Genomic DNA, 17343 nt, shown 5'->3' with positions numbered 1-17343 from the left:
TATGTACCTCTTGCTCATAGCTAAGCTTTTTCCCTCAAAAATTTCCACCTGGAACTGCATTGTATCAGTCTGTATTGATGCTATTTCTGAGCCGTGGAGGCAAAACCTTCCATTTTGTAGTCAGCAGAAATGATGATTTCTATTTCTCTCCACTCCCTTATGTCAGTCATAGACCAATGACAACACATAACACATTGAAGTACGGTGCTATATATACAGGTTCTCTTTAGAGTATTCACCGAAACTGAGATCTGTATCCTTACATTCACTTGACTTCACTTGCAAATAAAATCTGTGGCTCGAGTGCACGACGGGAGAAACTAGAGGGGCTTTCTGCATCAGCTCAGTTCTTTCTTACCCAGCCTCCAGCCTTTCTCAAATCCACCTCTTGTGCATAAAAGAATAAATAAATCACTCCTCTTTGCTCAACTTTACCCCAGTAATTCTCTCGCTCTTGCTCTGCACTCCCCATGTTGCTGAACACCAGACCAGCTGCATTTCTGTCTGGCCAAATGAGTCACCCGGGCAAGATAGTGTGTGGCCACTGAAATGTGAGACTTCTCAGCAGCTTGCAAGATTTGGGCTCTCTGAATCACTTCTTTGAGGTCAACAGAACTGTTGGTGCCATAGCTTCAAGCAAGCCCGGATCAAGGGACCATGCAGGATGCTCTCAGCTCAGACGGGTTTCTCTTGGGCAGCATCTAAACTTACCTTCAGCAGCAACATAGAATCATAGAATGGTTTGTGTCAGAAGGGACATTAAAGATCATCCAGCTCCAGTTCCCCTGCCATGGTTGGGTTCACCTGTGCATGCACTGAGGTTCCTGGGCCAAGTTGCTCATTCCAGTGGTGCCCATGATGCAGAGACCTCAGGACCTCTTGGGAAGGCACCTCTTGCACTGCATTGCATGTAGCAGACAAATCTGAATGCACCTCAGCAATTCCTTCACACATGAGCTTCTTCCCTGTGTCATGCCGTCATGCTCAGGATGGAAGAGGATGCCTGAGAAGCCAATGTGAAATTAAGCCCATGGCAGTGGAGTTGCATCCTTCAGAGCAGCATCAGACGTAAAACCTACCACTGCAGGTTTGTATAAACCCTGGGAGTTGGGACCATTTGCCAATTTTCAGCAGGTAGCATTGTTGGCATTTGTGTCTGTTTAAGTGCTGACAAGTCTGTGATATTTTCTGAAAACTCACAAGATTACTGCCTCTTCCATGCTAAGTTATTTCATGTCACTGTGTGAGGGTATCCGCACTCACAGCCTAACACAAGCAGGTGCTACGTACTCGCTTCCCTAGAATTGCCCTCAAAAAGAGAGGATTGTAAGGAAGGGGCTTTGCTTTGGAAAGAACCCCTCTAAAACCTGAGGGAGGAGGTAATGCCAGCTGCTTTCTGCCTTCTGCTTTGCTTATATCTCCTTTTATTCTTATATTCTAGCTCAGTCACTGGAGAAGTCAGACCACACACCCCAGCCACGCTTGTTCAGGAGTGCCGGCGTGCCGACCCTGATGCTGTGCCTGCGGTGAAAGTGTTGTGGCACCAGCCTGAGCAGAGCCTGCACGCTGCCTGCTGTGCAGCTGCAAACGGGGGGGCTTGCTGGGTATGGAGTACGCACACCGCTGCACAGCTTGCCTTTTGTCTTTTCACTCCACACTCAAAACAGCAAGAAGCGCTAGCTGGTGAAGAAAAGGAGGGTGAAACAACACCCACAAGCTGGTGTCCATCTCGACCCCCATCATGTAGCCTTATCCGCTCTCCAACATTCATCTCGTAGCTATGTCATCTTTCATTATGATTTTACTGCTCCATGCCAGCCCTGGCAACTAACGGAGTTAAAATGATTCTATAATTTTATGATTCTATGATTACCAGTCAGGTTTATAAACAAGCACGAAGGAAGTGAGAACAGACACACGACCACAGTTTTGGCAGTACTTTCTTGTTCATTGGTGGATGTGCTGCTGAGCCAAATAAATCTTTGAGTTGGGGTTTTCTTAACAGTTTTGTGTAGAGCATTCTGATGCTGTTTGCTTATTGTTAGGCAAACGCAAGTAGCATTACTGCAACATCTGCCAAGAGAGAGTAAGGATAATGCAGGAGGAATCCCCCCAGCAAGGTGGGTTTGTTGTGTTTATGCTTTAGAATGTGCTCATGTGGCATTTGATAAATACAAGAGACTTGAGTGGAGTTCAGCAAACGGAAGCCTAAGCCAGGGTTGTCCAAGCTGTCTTGAAACTGTCAATAAATAAGCACCTATAACCCTCTGTAGGCAACCCAAAAAGAGATTTAGTTTTGAGAACAGTTGACTGCCTGCTGTTCAGTAGCACAAACATCAAAGATGATCCAATGAGCTGTCTAGAAAGAGATTAGGTTGCCTTGTGTTAGGCCTCCAGGTTTGAAACTTCTGATCTTTAGTCAATTTAAGGGTGGCTGTGGAAATGCTACAGTCATTAAACTGTCTGATGGCACTAAATGTAATATTTATTTCTGTTCTTTGTCCAGGTACCTTTGACTCTCATCCACTTGTGAAACTGATGAGAACAAGTGGAGGAACAAGGGCCTTTTGACTGCCCCATGCAGTCATGTAAGGAGGCCCTACAGAGGTTTCTGGACAGGCTGGATCGATGGGCTGAGGCCAGCGGGATGAGGTTTAACAATGCCAAGTGCCGAGTCCTGCACTTGGGACACAACAACCCTGTGCAGCTCTACAGGCTTGGGGAGAGTGGCTGGAAAGCTGCCTGGAGGAGAAGAACCTGGGGGTGTTGGTCAACAGCAGCTGAACATGAGCCAGCAGTGTGTCCAGAAGCACAAGAAAGCCAATGGCATCTTGGCTTGTATGAGAAACAGTGTGGCCAGCAGGACCAGGGAAATCATCCTTCTCCTGTACTCGGCAGTGTTGAGGCTGAACCTCAAATATTGCGTTCATTTTTGGACCCCTCATTACAAAAAGGACATCAAGGGGCTGGAGTCTGTCCAGAGAAGAGCAACAAAGCTGCTGAAGGAGTTTTATGAGGAGCATCTGAGGGAACAGGGATTGTTTATCCTGGAAATGAGGAGGCTGAGCAGAGACTTATTGCTCTCTACAACTACCGAAAAGGAGGTTGTATAGATGTAGGTGTTGGTCTCTTCTCCCAAGTAGCAAGTGATAGGATGAGGGGAAACGGCCTTAAGTCATGCCAGGGGAGATTTAGTTTAGGAAAAATTTCTTCACTGAAAGGGTTCTCAGGCACTGGCAGAGTCTGCCCAGGGAAGTGGTTGAGTCACCATCCCAGGAGGTGTTTAAAGGATGAGTAGACAAGGTGCTTGGAGATATGATTTAATAGTAGACAGGTATAGCTGGGCTCAATGATCTCAAAGGTCTTTTCCAACCAAACAGTACTAAGATTCTATGACTCTATGCTGTAGGAGGCCTAATTCTTTATTATGGTGCCTTGTGTAAGTTTTGCCAAACTCAACAGTCCAGCCAATGATAGACCTCTCTCAAAACTGGAAATGGTTTGTGTTGCCCTTTATGTTTCAAGAAAATGAGTGAACCCATGAGAATTCCCTGCATTTCCCTCTGTGGGATATAACTGCAATCATTTTACCATCCCTAAGGGTAAACTAATTCCCTACTGAGTTATTCATGATCTCTTCTCAGCCAGTCTGATATATATATAATCACTTCCTGAGGCTGCTGTGATGAGTAAATCAAGTGTCTCACTTCATGCTGATTGCTGGAACATCACAGAATTTCTCTGAGATTCTACAAAGCAGAAAAAATATCAACACATGCCAGAATCTGCCCAAATGAGCTACCCAGTTTTTAGCTCTCAGACTAACTTTCCCCATTGTGCCTCTGAGCCCTGATGCTCTTCTTGACTCTGCATCCTAAAAGTAATTTCTTCCATCTGGACCATACATAATGAATCATGATCAGCCAGAATACAGCACGCTGTGCTGCATCACTGTCTGATTGTATCACTGTCCCAGGAGCTTTCTCACTCTTCCCTTTTTACTGCTCTGCTACGCTGGGTCATGTCTACAGTAAATTTAGAGATTCTAAATAGCTTGGGATAGTATCCAGCTTCCCTGTGAATCACCTTGGGTGCTTTGGGGAGAAGCAAAATGCTTGGAAGAAAATGAATCCATAGAATGGTTTGGGTTGAAGAAATCTTAGAGATCATCCAGTTTCAACCCCCCTGCCATGGGCAGGGACACTTCCCACTAGGTCAGGTGGCTCAAAGCATCATCCAGGGATGATGCCAGAGGAAAATCCAGGCTCAAAATTCCTTCTCCATTTCATTCAAACCAGTATGAGATGTATACATTGGGGGCAACTGTTAGGTCTTCACTCCAGGACTAGATCTGGAGATGACCCCATGCAGCCACGATTCAGATATCTCCAAGTAGCCCCTCGCTTTTGCTTTGGAGGAGATAGAGACTCTGTGTGCACTTCATGGAGTGAGGACCTGCTGTGTCCCTTCCATGTGGCTGAAGGGCATGTCCTCTAATTGGCAGGAGGCCACGCAGCATCAGGAAAGGTCCCTCTCAGAAACATGCCAGGTACCCAAGACAAATAACAGAGTATCCCTGCAGTCTCATGAGGCGCATACAGAGATAAGCAGATGCTTGGCATGAAAAGCAGGCTTTTTGGGTTATGTTATGTCTTTGGTACTTTCCTGTCCATTGTGGGCTCTTTTTAGAATGTCCAGAGGACCCAAACACTTCTGCTGTCACCAACAAGTCTTATTTTTGCCTCACTTGTTCCACTTCAGTCAAAATTTTGCATCTTAGCTCCTAGTTTTGCAGAAATTAATCTGAATTACTACTACTCGGACTAGACCAGTGGGACCAGTAACCTGCGTTCATCAATCTTCGCAGCTGAAAGCGGAGGCAACCAGGCTGGACTAGCTCAGAAAACCACCTCTTCAACTGATCACGTTAGAACCGAGGAAAGCTGCTGTGTTGCAGATGGGCTGAGGGTTTCCGTGAGCCACAGCTTGTATGCTCTGCACAGGCAGACTCCCTTCTGCTCCAGAGCATAGAGGACAGAGGGAAAAACACCAGGGAATAAATACAATTGTGTTATCCGCTTGTCTCAGGAAAGCCACCAACTCTGGGTAAAACCTTTTATGGGATCAACTGAAAAAAACAGAAGAGCAGACAAAAGCCATGGCTGAAGGTCCTGCTCCCAGGATGCACTCGAAGTCTATCACAGCTGCAGCAATTCTGCTGCTACCATGAAAACAGCCCTCCTTGGTTTGTGGTGATAAACAAACGACACTAAAAGTCAGAAGTCGGGTTGGGGGCGGAGAGCGGGAAACTTAATATAGTTTTGCAAACTTTCCAAACCTCTGTGCACAGCGTGCTGGCTCTGCAGCGGGCAGCAGCTCGTTGCGGCTGCAGAGAATGCACAGCATTCTGCTTGAGAAACTGTCACCTCTGGGCTGGACAGGCGCACACTCTCCTGGGTGGAAAACTGGTTGGCTGGAGGGCCCAGAGAGTGGTGGGAAATGGTGTGAAATCCAGCTGGAGGCCAGTGACAAGTGGGGTTCCCCAGGGCTCAGTGCTGGGTCCAGCCCTGTTCAATGTCTTTATCAATGACCTGGATGAAGGCATCGAATGCACCCTTAGCAAGTTTGCGGACGACACTAAGCTGGGTGGAAGTGTCGATCTGCTGGAGGGTCGGGAGGCTCTGCAAAGGGATCTGAACAGGCTGGACCGCTGGGCAGAGTCCAATGGCATGAGGTTTAACAAGGCCAAATGCCGGGTCCTGCACTTGGGGCACAACAACCCTGTGCAGTGCTACAGACTAGGAGAAGTCTGTCTAGAAAGCTGCCTGGAGGAGAGGGACCTGGGGGTGTTGGTTGACAGTGACTGAACATGAGCCAGCAGTGGCCCAGGTGGCCAAGAAGGCCAATGGCATCTTGGCTTGGATCAGAAATGGTGTGACCAGCAGGTCCAGGGAGGTTATTCTCCCTCTGTATTCTGCACTGGTGAGACCACAACTCGAATCCTGTGTTCAGTTCTGGGCCCCTCACCACAAGAAGGATGTTGAGGCTCTGGAGCGAGTCCAGAGAAGAGCAACAAAGCTGGTGAGGGAGCTGGAGAACAGGCCTTATGAGGAACGGCTGAGAGAGCTGGGGTTGTTTAGCCTGGAGAAGAGGAGGCTGAGGGGAGACCTCATTGCTCTCTACAACTACCTGAAAGGAGGTTGTAGAGAGGAGGGTGCTGGCCTCTTCTCCCAAGTGACTGGGGACAGGACAAGAGGGAATGGCCTCAAGCTCTGCCAGGGGAGATTTAGGCTGGACATTAGGAAGAAATTTTTCACAGAAAGGGTCATTGGGCACTGGAACAGGCTGCCCAGGGAGGTGGTTGAGTCACCATCCCTGGAGGTGTTTAAGGCACGGGTGGACGAGGTGCTAAGGGACATGGTTTAGTGTTTGATAGGAATGGTTGGACTCGATGATCTGGTGGGTCTCTTCCAGCCTGGTTATTCTATGATTCTATGATTCTATGCTGCTGCCACAAGCAGCAGCCGTGAAGAGGTCTGCATTCAGCTAAAATCTGTGTGTAGATATAAGAATCCCTTTCCCTATGGCCATACCATCGCCCTGGGACTAACCTCGGCTGTGCCGCACTCCCCCAGTGCAATTTTAGAACTGAAGAGTGTGGTACCTTTTTCCCCTGCAGGCTCCCCAAAACAGTTTAGGGGTAAAGGATTTGTATAAAAGGGCAATTATTCACAAGGAAATTAATTCTCATGAAATATGTAAGGAGTAAGCAAGTAAGAAAGGTGCTTTAATTAAAATAATGGTTTGTTTTCTCTGAGGCTTTGTTATGAGTAAAATGAAGCGACCAGCAGAGAGCAGAGGGGACAAGGCACCAGCCCTTTCCCAGGTGGGTGGGAGGGCTGGGAGGAGAGTTCAACCTCCCATCCCAAGGATGAAGGGGTGTTTTCATGGTGCTTGAAGGGGGGGAGGGATTTCTGTGGGTTTAGACAGTAATTTATTTATTAGTGATTCATGAGTTCAGTTGTAATACATGATTCTTAAGAAGCGTCTTTATCAAACCCATATATTGAAGTTTCTTTGCAATTCCCAGCCTGGGGTTTGTGAAAGTGGGGGGTTTATCTCATTTCTTGAGCTAGCCCAGTGGCTGCCTGCTGCGTTAAAGGCCAGTTCTTTAATCTTTTTATTTCAGCCTAGATTGCATGGGGCTTTTTTGTCTGCATAACTCCCCACCCCATTCTTAGAGAGAGAAACGCCTCTAAGACGTGATCAGATATTTGGGGTTGAAATGAGAGGTTTGATTCATATTTTTTTTTTAAATCTTAATGCTTTTGAAATGTTTGAGTTCCTCTATCTACAATTCTAATGCTCCATCTGGGTTCAGAGGCAGGGAGTTAATGCAGAATGAGAGAGGTAGCATGAAATAGGGGTGTGAGTTTGTGCAGCAGCCAAGAGCCCTGCTCTTCAGCCTGAGGCAGAAATCTTTGTGTTTCATTGTGAATATTCTGCAGACAAAAAGCAAGTTAAGGATTTTGGCCTCTAAAAAGGAGAAAAAACCCACATCTTTTCTTTCTACCAGAATTTCTCTTTACCAGTGCAGCCAAAGTTACAAGCCAGGGTAGAGAGTAGCTGAGTAGGTGGCGAATGAATAGACAGCCCATTCTCTAAAAGATACGTTTTATTGAGTACATGCACAACTAGGCAAAGCAAAGCAGTGATGTCCAGGCTCCAAAAACAAGATCTCACCAATCTGTTGGCCAAACATCCTGGGAGACTCGGGAGCCCAGAGATGGTTGCTGCAAAAGTCCATGTGTGTTCAGCTCCTTTAAGTCCAATGTGATCACAGGGTCTTTTGGTTTGCTCATCTTTTATCATCTTTCAAAGTCTTTGAGGCTGGTAACACATCTTCAATATTCAGTGGGTGCTTTTCAACACTCAGGCATATTCGTTCCCTTCTCTCTTCTTCAAAGACACTGTCTTTGGCTTTCTTTGTCCCCTTCTCCTCTGCTTAAGGAGTCTTAAATCACACAAAATCAGCTTCTTCACACAGCATTTGGGGGTGGGAGGTTCAAAGACAAGTTACTTATACTAACTCTTGCTTTTTTATTGTGAGGATGATCAAATATTGGAACAGGCTTACCCAGAGAGGTTGTGGAGTCTCCATCTTTGGAGATATTCAAAACTCAACTAGATACAGTCCTGGGCAATCTGCTCTAGGTGACCCTGCTTGAGCAGGGAGGCTTGGACTAGATCATCTCAAGAAGTACCTTCCAACCTCAATCATTCTGTGATTCATGCCAGCCACAGGCTGCTTGGCCTGCCCTCCCCTCCTGGATGGCCCTCATAACAGAGGAGGCCATCCCTCACATCAAGGTCTGGTATGGCATGTGTCTCCACTGCTCAACGCCTACTGGGTTGCAGCCAACAGCGGAGCCAGAAGTTCTTCTTGGTGGCAAACACAGAGGCCAACCCAGTCTTGCCCTTGACTATGGTAGGAGGCGCTTGGCCATCCCTAGTCCTTTCACCTGGTTGTCAATGCAGCATTTTACTTGCCTCATCCTGTAACAAGTCGCTACCATGGCAAAGCACAAGCAGATTTGCATTAGCAGAACAACTACTACAGGGTGCAGAAGCGTATTGAAGATGCCAGTGGCTGTGGGGGACCAACCAAAGAAAACTTCCCACCAGTGGTGTTCTCCCACACTCTTAATTCGTTCCATTACCTGTTTTATAACTTTTCCATCATGATGTACAGTTATTAGGATCTTTTTAGCTTCTGCCTTAGCATTTTCTAACAGCTGCTGTAAATTCACATGCACTAACATTTCTTTTACAAGCGACAAATCCATACCGATGGGGGTCGGAGTTATACTACGATACAAGGTATAGTTTCTGATTAGCAACTGGCTAGTTAACATGGGTGGTTTATAAGCAAAATCACAGCCTCTAATAATAGCTACGTTGCAAGCACACATATTTGAGTCACTAAACACAGTCTGATTATAAACTTCATTAATTTGCACATATTTGCACGTTGTTCTAAAGCACACACACCCTTTCCCTACATACACTACCACGGTTTTATTACTGCTCTGGGGACTGATCTCAAAATGGCACACCCCTTCTTTGGTGTCAAAGCAAACATCACTCGCCTTAAGGGCATCATCTTCGCATATGAATCCCAGCCCCCTTTCCAAAATGCAAGCTTCCAAATCGACTGACTGCCATTTCCCATCCGACACCCTCGCCCACATGCGATGGTCCAAAGGATAGAGCACAGACCCATTTGTGTTTACCCCCAGGGCCACGATGGGGTAAACCTTTTCAATGCGAGCCTCAGCCACGGTCAGGACGTGAGCGATGACTACGTTGAGGACCTGGTCATGGGTGAAGTTGACGAGCCTCCACCAGGCTTGGAGCTGCCGCTCCTTCTCTGTGGCTGCATCCCACACAATTTTTCGGATCTCAGTGGGGAGGATGCCATTGTCACCGTCTCTCAGGATACCTGCAATGACACTCTGCACCCACATCTGGGCCTGGATGCAACTAAGAGCAAGAGAGACGTTATTTTGTTCAATGCCCAGCGCTCGCAGCAGCATCTGGTGGTCTTTCTCATTTATTTGTTCCCAGGTGGGCAACACCTCTGACACAAGCCACTGCCCCATCCCGAGGCTGGCCAGGGATGAATTCAAGGGGTTGAGGAGGCCCTGCACACCTGAGCTGACAGCCTCCAACTTGTTGGCCAAGACCTCAACATTCATGTTGTTGAGGACTCCCAGCCCAGCGCCTCCTCCTCCCAGCACTGTGGCCAACAAGTCTCTTTTGGCCCGGGTCCCCTGGATGGAGCGGCTGTGGAGCCAAGCAAGCCAGCCAGTGTGGAGGGTGGATAGAAAGGGGGTACAGTGTGGTCTGACAGATGAAATATTAACAGTGGACAGAGACAACACCACCTTCTTCAGTGATCGGACAGGCCCAGTCAACAGCTCTTGGACATGATTTCGCTTGACTACGTAAGGGCCTATTTTGGAAATAAAAGGGCGCAAAACAGCAATGATGGTAAACTCTTTTTTAAATCCTTTGGGGCCTTCTATCTGCCACTTCCCTCCAAGCTCAGGGGACATTTCTACGCTTAGATTTCCTCGACACCACACCTGAAGGTTTATGACCAGATGTGGGCAGCGTCCATTATCCTGATTGTACCATGAAGCCTCCATGACTAATTCAGAACTATTAAACATTTTACTCTCACATAAGCAGTTTACTGGCACAACCCACTTGCGACTGTTAGGGGCAGTGATAGTCACGGTGGTGCCATTGATTTGCATTGGGTCAGTTACACTTTCTTGGGAGTATTTAATTTCCAATTTTACCTGGTTGCCAACTTCAGCATATTGGGCTGCATGCCAGGCCAAAAAATGGCACTTTGACATCATAACAGCAGCAAAGGAGTGAGTCACGGTGTTAATCTTGAATTTAAAGGACAGCCCCACGGTGTTGTGGGCCCAGAGGCAGACCACAAAGACTGGCTGGACCAAAGTAAAATTGCACCAGCAGTCCAATTTTTCTACAGCACAGATTTTTTTCTGGTTCTTCTTGGTTTTTATTTCAGTTATGGAGATTTGAGTTACCTGCTGGTGAGTGGATCCATTAATTACCCTGCACCCTACCTTTATTTCTTGTCCCACCTGCCCGGGCAGCTGCGGGAGTCTGTTTATGCTGTCCCAGCTCCACTCATTTTCCAAGTACACCTCTGTCCCGTGCATAACCACCGTTGACAAATTTAAGCCTTTGTTAGAATTTAAACCCATGCTTCCTGTATATTTTATGTGAGCTTGAGACCAGGGCCAATCAGTCCCAAGTTTTGTGTACCTCCTAACCCTGTGCTGGGCTGTGGCCCATGTGTCAGGGTGCCTTTCTAAGTGGGAAAAACTAACTTCTTGTCGGAGATGCTGATGAGCTGGTTGGAAATGGTGGGTACTGAGTGCTAGGCACATACCAGAAAGCAAAGCAAATCCTGCAGCCATACATTTCAAAGCATTTTCCTTGCAGCACAAACAAGGCTGGTGATGCCACGAAGTTCGCCCTTCCTGCCGGTCACAATCGCCTCCCATTTTTCTTTATCTGCAAAACAGAAGCAAGACGGGCTCTCCAGCCCCGTTAATTTCCCTTCCATGCTTTTAATTGCGAAGAATGGAGCCATTTTTCCTGCCTTTTTGCCCCCTTCCTGATTTCTACCTGGTACATGGAGGAGCTAGCCTTGTTCACAACCCTAACAGGCCCCATCCACTGGGATCCCAACACCTCATTCTTCTCTCTAATCTCCCGATACTTTACCAGGTCCCCTGTGTTCCACTCCATGGGGCGCATCAGTGCTCCCATCTGCTTATCTATCTTGGCAATGCTGATCTTCTGCACCAAGGCGAACTGGTGGTATGTACCCAACAGAGTCCTCAGCAAGTCCTGGATCCACCTGTCTGTCAGGATGCGGGGCTGAAGTGCATCTGGTGGCTCCCCTCTTTGCCACCAGTTTCCCAGCAGCTTCAGGTCTCTTGCAGGAGGCAGCTTTTGGGAAGAAGGTACTTGAGATGCTACTGCCCCTCGTAATGCCAGCAGGATCAATGGGATCCTCTGATCCCAGTCTTTCCTTTGCTGGTTCACGAGCTTCCTCAGTGCTGTCTTCAGTGGCTCATTGGGCCCCTCCACCAAGTTGGGCTTCTGGAGATGCCCTGTGATCTGAAGCTTTTGCTTGATACTCAGGGCTTGGCACACCCCTTTCATGACTTCTCTGATGAAGCGTTGGCCTTGGTCTGAGTCGATCTCTTTTGGGACGCCCCACTGTGAGAAGATGTGCTCTACTAGGATCTTTGCAGTTGTGCTGGGCGTGTTGTTTCGAGCTGGAAATGCTTCCACCCACCTGGTGAAATTGTCGCTGATCACCAGGCAATACCTGTTCCCTTGAGCTGTTTGGGGCAAGGGGCCAATAAACTCCATCTGCAGCTTGCTCCATGGTCCAGAAACCCTCTGGTGACCCAGGAGGGCTTTGGCTGTTTTGGCATCAGTATTGTCAGCTGCACACGTCAGGCAGTTGCTGACGTACCTCTCCACGTCCTCTTTCATTTCAGGCCACCACCCAGTACCTTGCACCCTCACCATGGTCTTGTCTACACCCAAATGCCCCTGCTCATGAGCTAGGGCCACCAGCTCCGTCCGGACCAGTTCAGGCACCACCCAGACTGGAAGTTCTGCCCCCTCCCTCCGTGCCAGGACCAGCCCCGAGATGTCCTTCCACACCTTGCACCCTTTGTACTCCCTGCCCTGCGCTAACTCCTGGATGCTAGGGTCTTGCACCTGCAAGCCCACCAGGTCTACGTTTTCCCAGTGTCTGGAAACCACTGACAAGGGGCCATTCTCTGAGGGCTTGCTGGCTTTCCACATCAGCCCTTCCTTAGCAGCTTGCTTGGCTTTGGCATCTGCCTCCTTGTTCCACTTGGCTTCCTCCGTACCCTTCTTGTGGGCCTTGACCTTGATGATCTGTGCCGGGCACGCTCTCTGCTCTGCCAGCCTCGCAAGGTACAGCAGCTTCTTGGCGTAGGTGACAGGCTTGCCATCGGCAGACTGCATGTCCCTCTCCCTCCAGAGTGGCAACCACTCTAGGGCAGCCCGCACCACCCAACCCGAGTCTGAAAATATGGCCAGCGGCTTGTCTGCCGGCGTGTTTTCCAGGGCAGCGGTCACAGCCACCAGCTCAGCAGCCTGGATGGAGTGGGGCAGGCACCTCCCCTTCACCACCTCCCCGGTGCCCCAGTTGACGGCAGCGTAGCCCGTGTAGGTCACCCCTCCCTCGCTGTAGTTGGACCCATCTACAAACCACACGATATAGCCTCTGTCCTTGGCTTGCTCCAGGCTGAGGCCACTCTCAAACAGGGGTGCCTGTCGCGGCTTGGGGTCAGCTAGGGAACCCTCTGGTTCCTCCCCATCCTTCTCTCCGCTGATTAGCACCCCATAAGTGCCAGGTGAGAGCTCCCCTGCCACCCCAGGGACCTCCTTTTTGGTCAATGCTAACACCCAGTTGGCCAGCCTGGGGCAGCACAGGGGACCATTGTCCCCTTTCCCCAACAAGAGGTACCTCACCGGGGTATGGGAGGTCCTCAGCAGCACCGGGGCTGACCCCACCAGATATTCCCAGTGCTGCAGGGCCCAGGTCAAGGCTAAAACCTCCCTCTCATAGCCAGTGAACTGCTGCTCAGCCGATGTCAGGAGGCGCGAGGCGTGGGCAACGGGGAGGAGGTGGGCACCATGCTGCTGGCCCAGAGTAGCCCGCAGCCCCGAGCCTGCGCTGCACAACTGCAGGATGTAGGGTCTGTCCCCCTGGGGACGTGCCAGCACAGGGGCTTGCGCTACGCTCTCCTTTAAGGTCTTCACTGCCTCGTCCTGCTCTGGCCCCCATTCCCAACGGATGTTCTTCTTCAGGAGGTGGCAGAGCGGGGCAGCTTTCTCTGCATAGCCCTCAACAAAATCCCGGGAGAACCTCAGGAGAGCCAGGAAGGACCTCAGAGTGGTAGCATCAGAGGGTGCTGGCACCTTCTGTATTAGCTCCACCCTCTGTTTCTCCAGGGAGCACCTACCCTCTCCTAGGGTAACCCCGAGGAAGGAGACCTCCTTCCAGCACAGCTGGGCCTTTGTGGGGCTGATCCTGAAGCCCGTCTTCTGGACGGCCTCCAGCACCTCTCCCAACACCTCCAGGTTCTCCTCCTTTGTCCGAGTGTGGATGAGGATATCACCAGCACAGGACAGCACTCTGTCCCGGTGGCTGAGCTTCTCCCACATCCTCACCACGTACGTGTGGCAGATGGCAGGGGCATTGTGGAAGCCTGGGGGGACTCTAGCGAAGACAAATTGCCGTCCTCGAAGGGTGAAGGCAAACTTGTGCCGGGAGTCAGGGTGCAAGGAGATGGCAAACGATGGGCTGGTCAGGCTGAGCACCGAGAACCACTTGGATCCCCGAGAGATGGCCTCCATGATGTCTGGATACCTGGCCACTGCAGAGGTTCGCAGTGGAGTGACACTGTTCAGGGCACCAAAATCGACTGCCAGCCTCCACGTTTTCCCATCAGCTTTCCTCAGGGGCCACACTGGAGCATTGCTGGTGCTCTGCTGCTCCACCAGCACCCCCTGCTCCAGCAATGATTTAACTGTGTCCCACAAGCTGTCCTCAGCCTCAGCTGGGTACCGGAGCAGTGGCTGACGAGGGGGATCTGGCCCTTTGACTGTCACAACAGCATCAATCTGCCCACAATCCAACTTGTTCCTTGCCCAGACCTGGGGGAAATGCTCTGTGACCTGTGTCACTCGGGGGTTCCACTTGGGGTGCACCAGGAGCTCAGGGGCTTTCACTGACATCACCCTGTGGCTTGCCGGAATGATGGACACATTGCTTTGGGGGCAGTGTAGCAGTGCTTGGTTTGCCAAGTCCACCACCACCCCCATGTTTGTCAGCACGGAAATGGCTAAAATTCCCAGCTTTCCCTTCATTTCCATTTTCCCAAATTTTTCAGACCCTTTGACAGTCCCAATTTCAAAGGATATGAGCCCTGTGAATGGCACTGAGGATTTTTGGCCATTCGACCCCGTCAATTCAATAATTTCACAGGTTTGGAAGAGCCCGGCTTCGCCAGGGGCCATATTCAAAATTGAATAAGTGGCACCAGTATCAATTAACATCACTTGTCCAAGCACCCCTCCTCCAATAGTTATATCAACTATCAGGCGCCCCCACAAATCGGTCTTAATCGGTGCCACAAAAAGGGGCGTTGCAGGTGCCTGGCAGCCCTATTGCTGAGCTTTAGACCCCGGGTCAATCGGGTTGGAGCTGCTGTGCTTTTTGGCCTCATGCAAGACCAGTTTTTCAAAAAGCTCCGAGTCCGGCAAGCCATCAATATCCTCCTGCTTCTCGTATTTTATCAAGCGCTTCCTCACCTCAGCCCGCCAAGGGCTGGACTTCTGAAACCTCATCCCTTGCTGGTTCTCCTTCCCCAAACCACCCTTGCCATCGGGATCTTTTCGGTGGTCTCCTTGCATTTTTCTCATCCCCGCATTTTGGTAGGACATGGCTGAGTTTTTCCCTTTCTTCCCCCCCAGCATGTATCCCGGGAATGCCTGCTTTTGCAGCTCAAAATTCTGGGTCAGTATCTGCTCCAGCTCTGACAGCGGCTTTCTGGCTGCATCCCCACCAGCAATCACCCGCAAAGGGGGGGTCAGCCCTACAACTAGTGGCTCCTTGAATTCAGGCCTGTCAAAATCAAGGGGGGAGTCCTTTGAGCCAGGCAGCCCAGCCATCTGGTAGAGCATCTTCTTACGGTTAACATAGGCATCTGGCCTCTCCTCTGGATTTTGCTTCTCCTGGTGGAATAGCACTAAGGGGTTGACCTCTGGGAAGAACACCTTGAGCACAGCTGACAGGATGTCCCCGATGTCCTGGACATTGCCCATCTGCACGTCCCCTGGCAGGGCTGCAAAATCATCTGGTTTCATGCACTTTCTCACTACATCTATCAGGTCACTCACTGAGTTGCTGTTCTGGCACCTGGGCAGCCGCTGGGCCCTGGACAGCCAGTTGACTGCTGTCTCCTTAGTCAGTGGCCCCAGCATCTTTCCCATTGTCTTGAGCTGCTCCGGGGTAAGCCAGAGCATAGCCCTGTTGGTGTCTATGGCCTGGAGTGGACTGTGGGCTGCAGGCTCGTCAGGGGGGCTCTTTTTAACTTTGGAAGTCTCCACCTCCCCTCCTTGCAGGTGGTTCATCTCCTCCCGCAGAGGAGCATAGGGGGATGGCCTGGTGGGGCCATTGGCACCCCACACATCATCCTCATAGTCATAGTGGGGTGGGTGCGGGTCCAGGGAGTCCTCCCCCTCACCGTTCCCAAACCGGCTCCTCTTGCCTTGGATGGCAGCCACGATGCCCCTTGACACCCCCAGCTCCGCCTGCAACTCCTGGATTTTGGCATGGCATACCTTGTGATCAGGGCCGCTGCCCCGGTCCCGTTGGACGTCCTGCAGGACAGCCCGCACGGCACTCTGTGCATCATGGGTCTCCCCGATCCACTTGCCAACCTCCTTCTCCAGCTCCTCTGTTTTCAGCTTCTCGTAGCCCAGCTTGCTCTCCAGCCGGGTGATCTCCACTGCGCTCCGCAGAGAGTCCCCGCACAAACCCTGCACCTCTGCTCGCAGGTTGTCCACCTGCATTTTAAGCTCAGTCTTGGTCTGCTCCAGCGTCTGCACATTGTCAAGAGCATCCTTGAGCAATTTAGACAACTCCCTGCCCACCATCAACAAACCCTGCAAAGCCGCTCGCTTCTTGCACTTATTTGTGGGTTTGGGTTTTTTGGTCTCCTCTGACCAACTCTCCCACTGCTGGCACAGCTGCTGATACGCATCTGGACCCTGGAAAGCCCCTGGGGACCAAATTGGGGGGAGACACTTCTGGAGCACATATTGCTCCAGCTTCCAGTTGCTAACGATATCGCTCATCATGGTGAGGGGACTGAGATCTGTGGTGACTCTTTCAGGGCAAAGCTACCATAACACCAGCACTACCAACCCACCCCCAGAGGAGGGCTGCAACCCCACGACCTGCCCCTTCAAAAATCCCTCCCTGTGGGGATGTTGAACCTGGGATCAAGGGATGGGAAAGGTCAGGGCCGGTGGCCGAGCAGGCAGCCACGGGCGACCCGCTGGTTGCTGGAGGTGGGAGAGGGGAGGGAGAGGAAGGGGCAAAGCAAGGCAGAGGAAGAGTAGTAGCCCAATAATAAGATCTCACCAATCCTTGGCTGGATGTCCTGGCAGTCCTGAGGATCTGGAGACAGCCACTGCGGAGCTCTGGTGGATTCAGCACCTTTAAGGTCAAGGCGCTCCTGAGGGCCAACCTCGGTGGCTTTTTATTGCCCTGGCAGGTCGTTGTTTGGGACTGATAACTCCTCTGTTTACTTTCTCGGTGTCTTTCCTCCTGCAGGTGCTGCATCCCTCCTCCTGCCTTCCCAGGGACATTTCCCTTATCATCTTCAGCTCTGATTAGGGAGGCTGTAATCACATGGGAACAACTGCTTTGTCCCTTATCTGTTTTTTGGGGGGGGCAGGATTAGTTGGCAGTCGCTCTAGCCTCTGCTTGCACCAGGTGCCCTGAAGAGGGAGAGCTGGAGCCTTTTCCCTCAGCATCCATCCTCCCAAAGTGCCCCAATAGCCTCCTCACTCGCTGCACACTGTTAGCACCTCAGCTTTAGGGGGAGATTGCCCATGGGGCTCACACCTGATACCTGTAACACACACAGTCCCCCCCAAACTCCCCCTCCAAGC

The 17343-nt window shown here is 50.5% G+C and overlaps 1 protein-coding gene across 1 annotated transcript; it reads right to left on the bottom strand.

The window, feature by feature from the left end:
• Positions 1 to 7665: 7665 nt before the first annotated feature.
• On the bottom strand, positions 7666 to 16894 carry LOC138720341 (uncharacterized). The gene is made up of 2 exons (XM_069856505.1): positions 16811 to 16894; positions 7666 to 11118 (listed from the first exon to the last, which is right to left on the bottom strand). Exon 2 carries the CDS (start codon positions 11106 to 11108, stop codon positions 8484 to 8486), a length of 2625 nt encoding a protein of 874 aa, XP_069712606.1. The 5' UTR covers positions 11109 to 11118; positions 16811 to 16894; the 3' UTR covers positions 7666 to 8483.
• Positions 16895 to 17343: the final 449 nt, after the last annotated feature.

Source organism: Phaenicophaeus curvirostris, chromosome 4 (assembly GCF_032191515.1).
Source record: "Phaenicophaeus curvirostris isolate KB17595 chromosome 4, BPBGC_Pcur_1.0, whole genome shotgun sequence".
NCBI classification, from domain to species: Eukaryota; Metazoa; Chordata; class Aves; order Cuculiformes; family Cuculidae; genus Phaenicophaeus; species Phaenicophaeus curvirostris.
The sequence above is the reverse complement of the archived record's forward strand: the minus strand, read 5'-3'. Positions and strand labels throughout refer to the sequence as shown.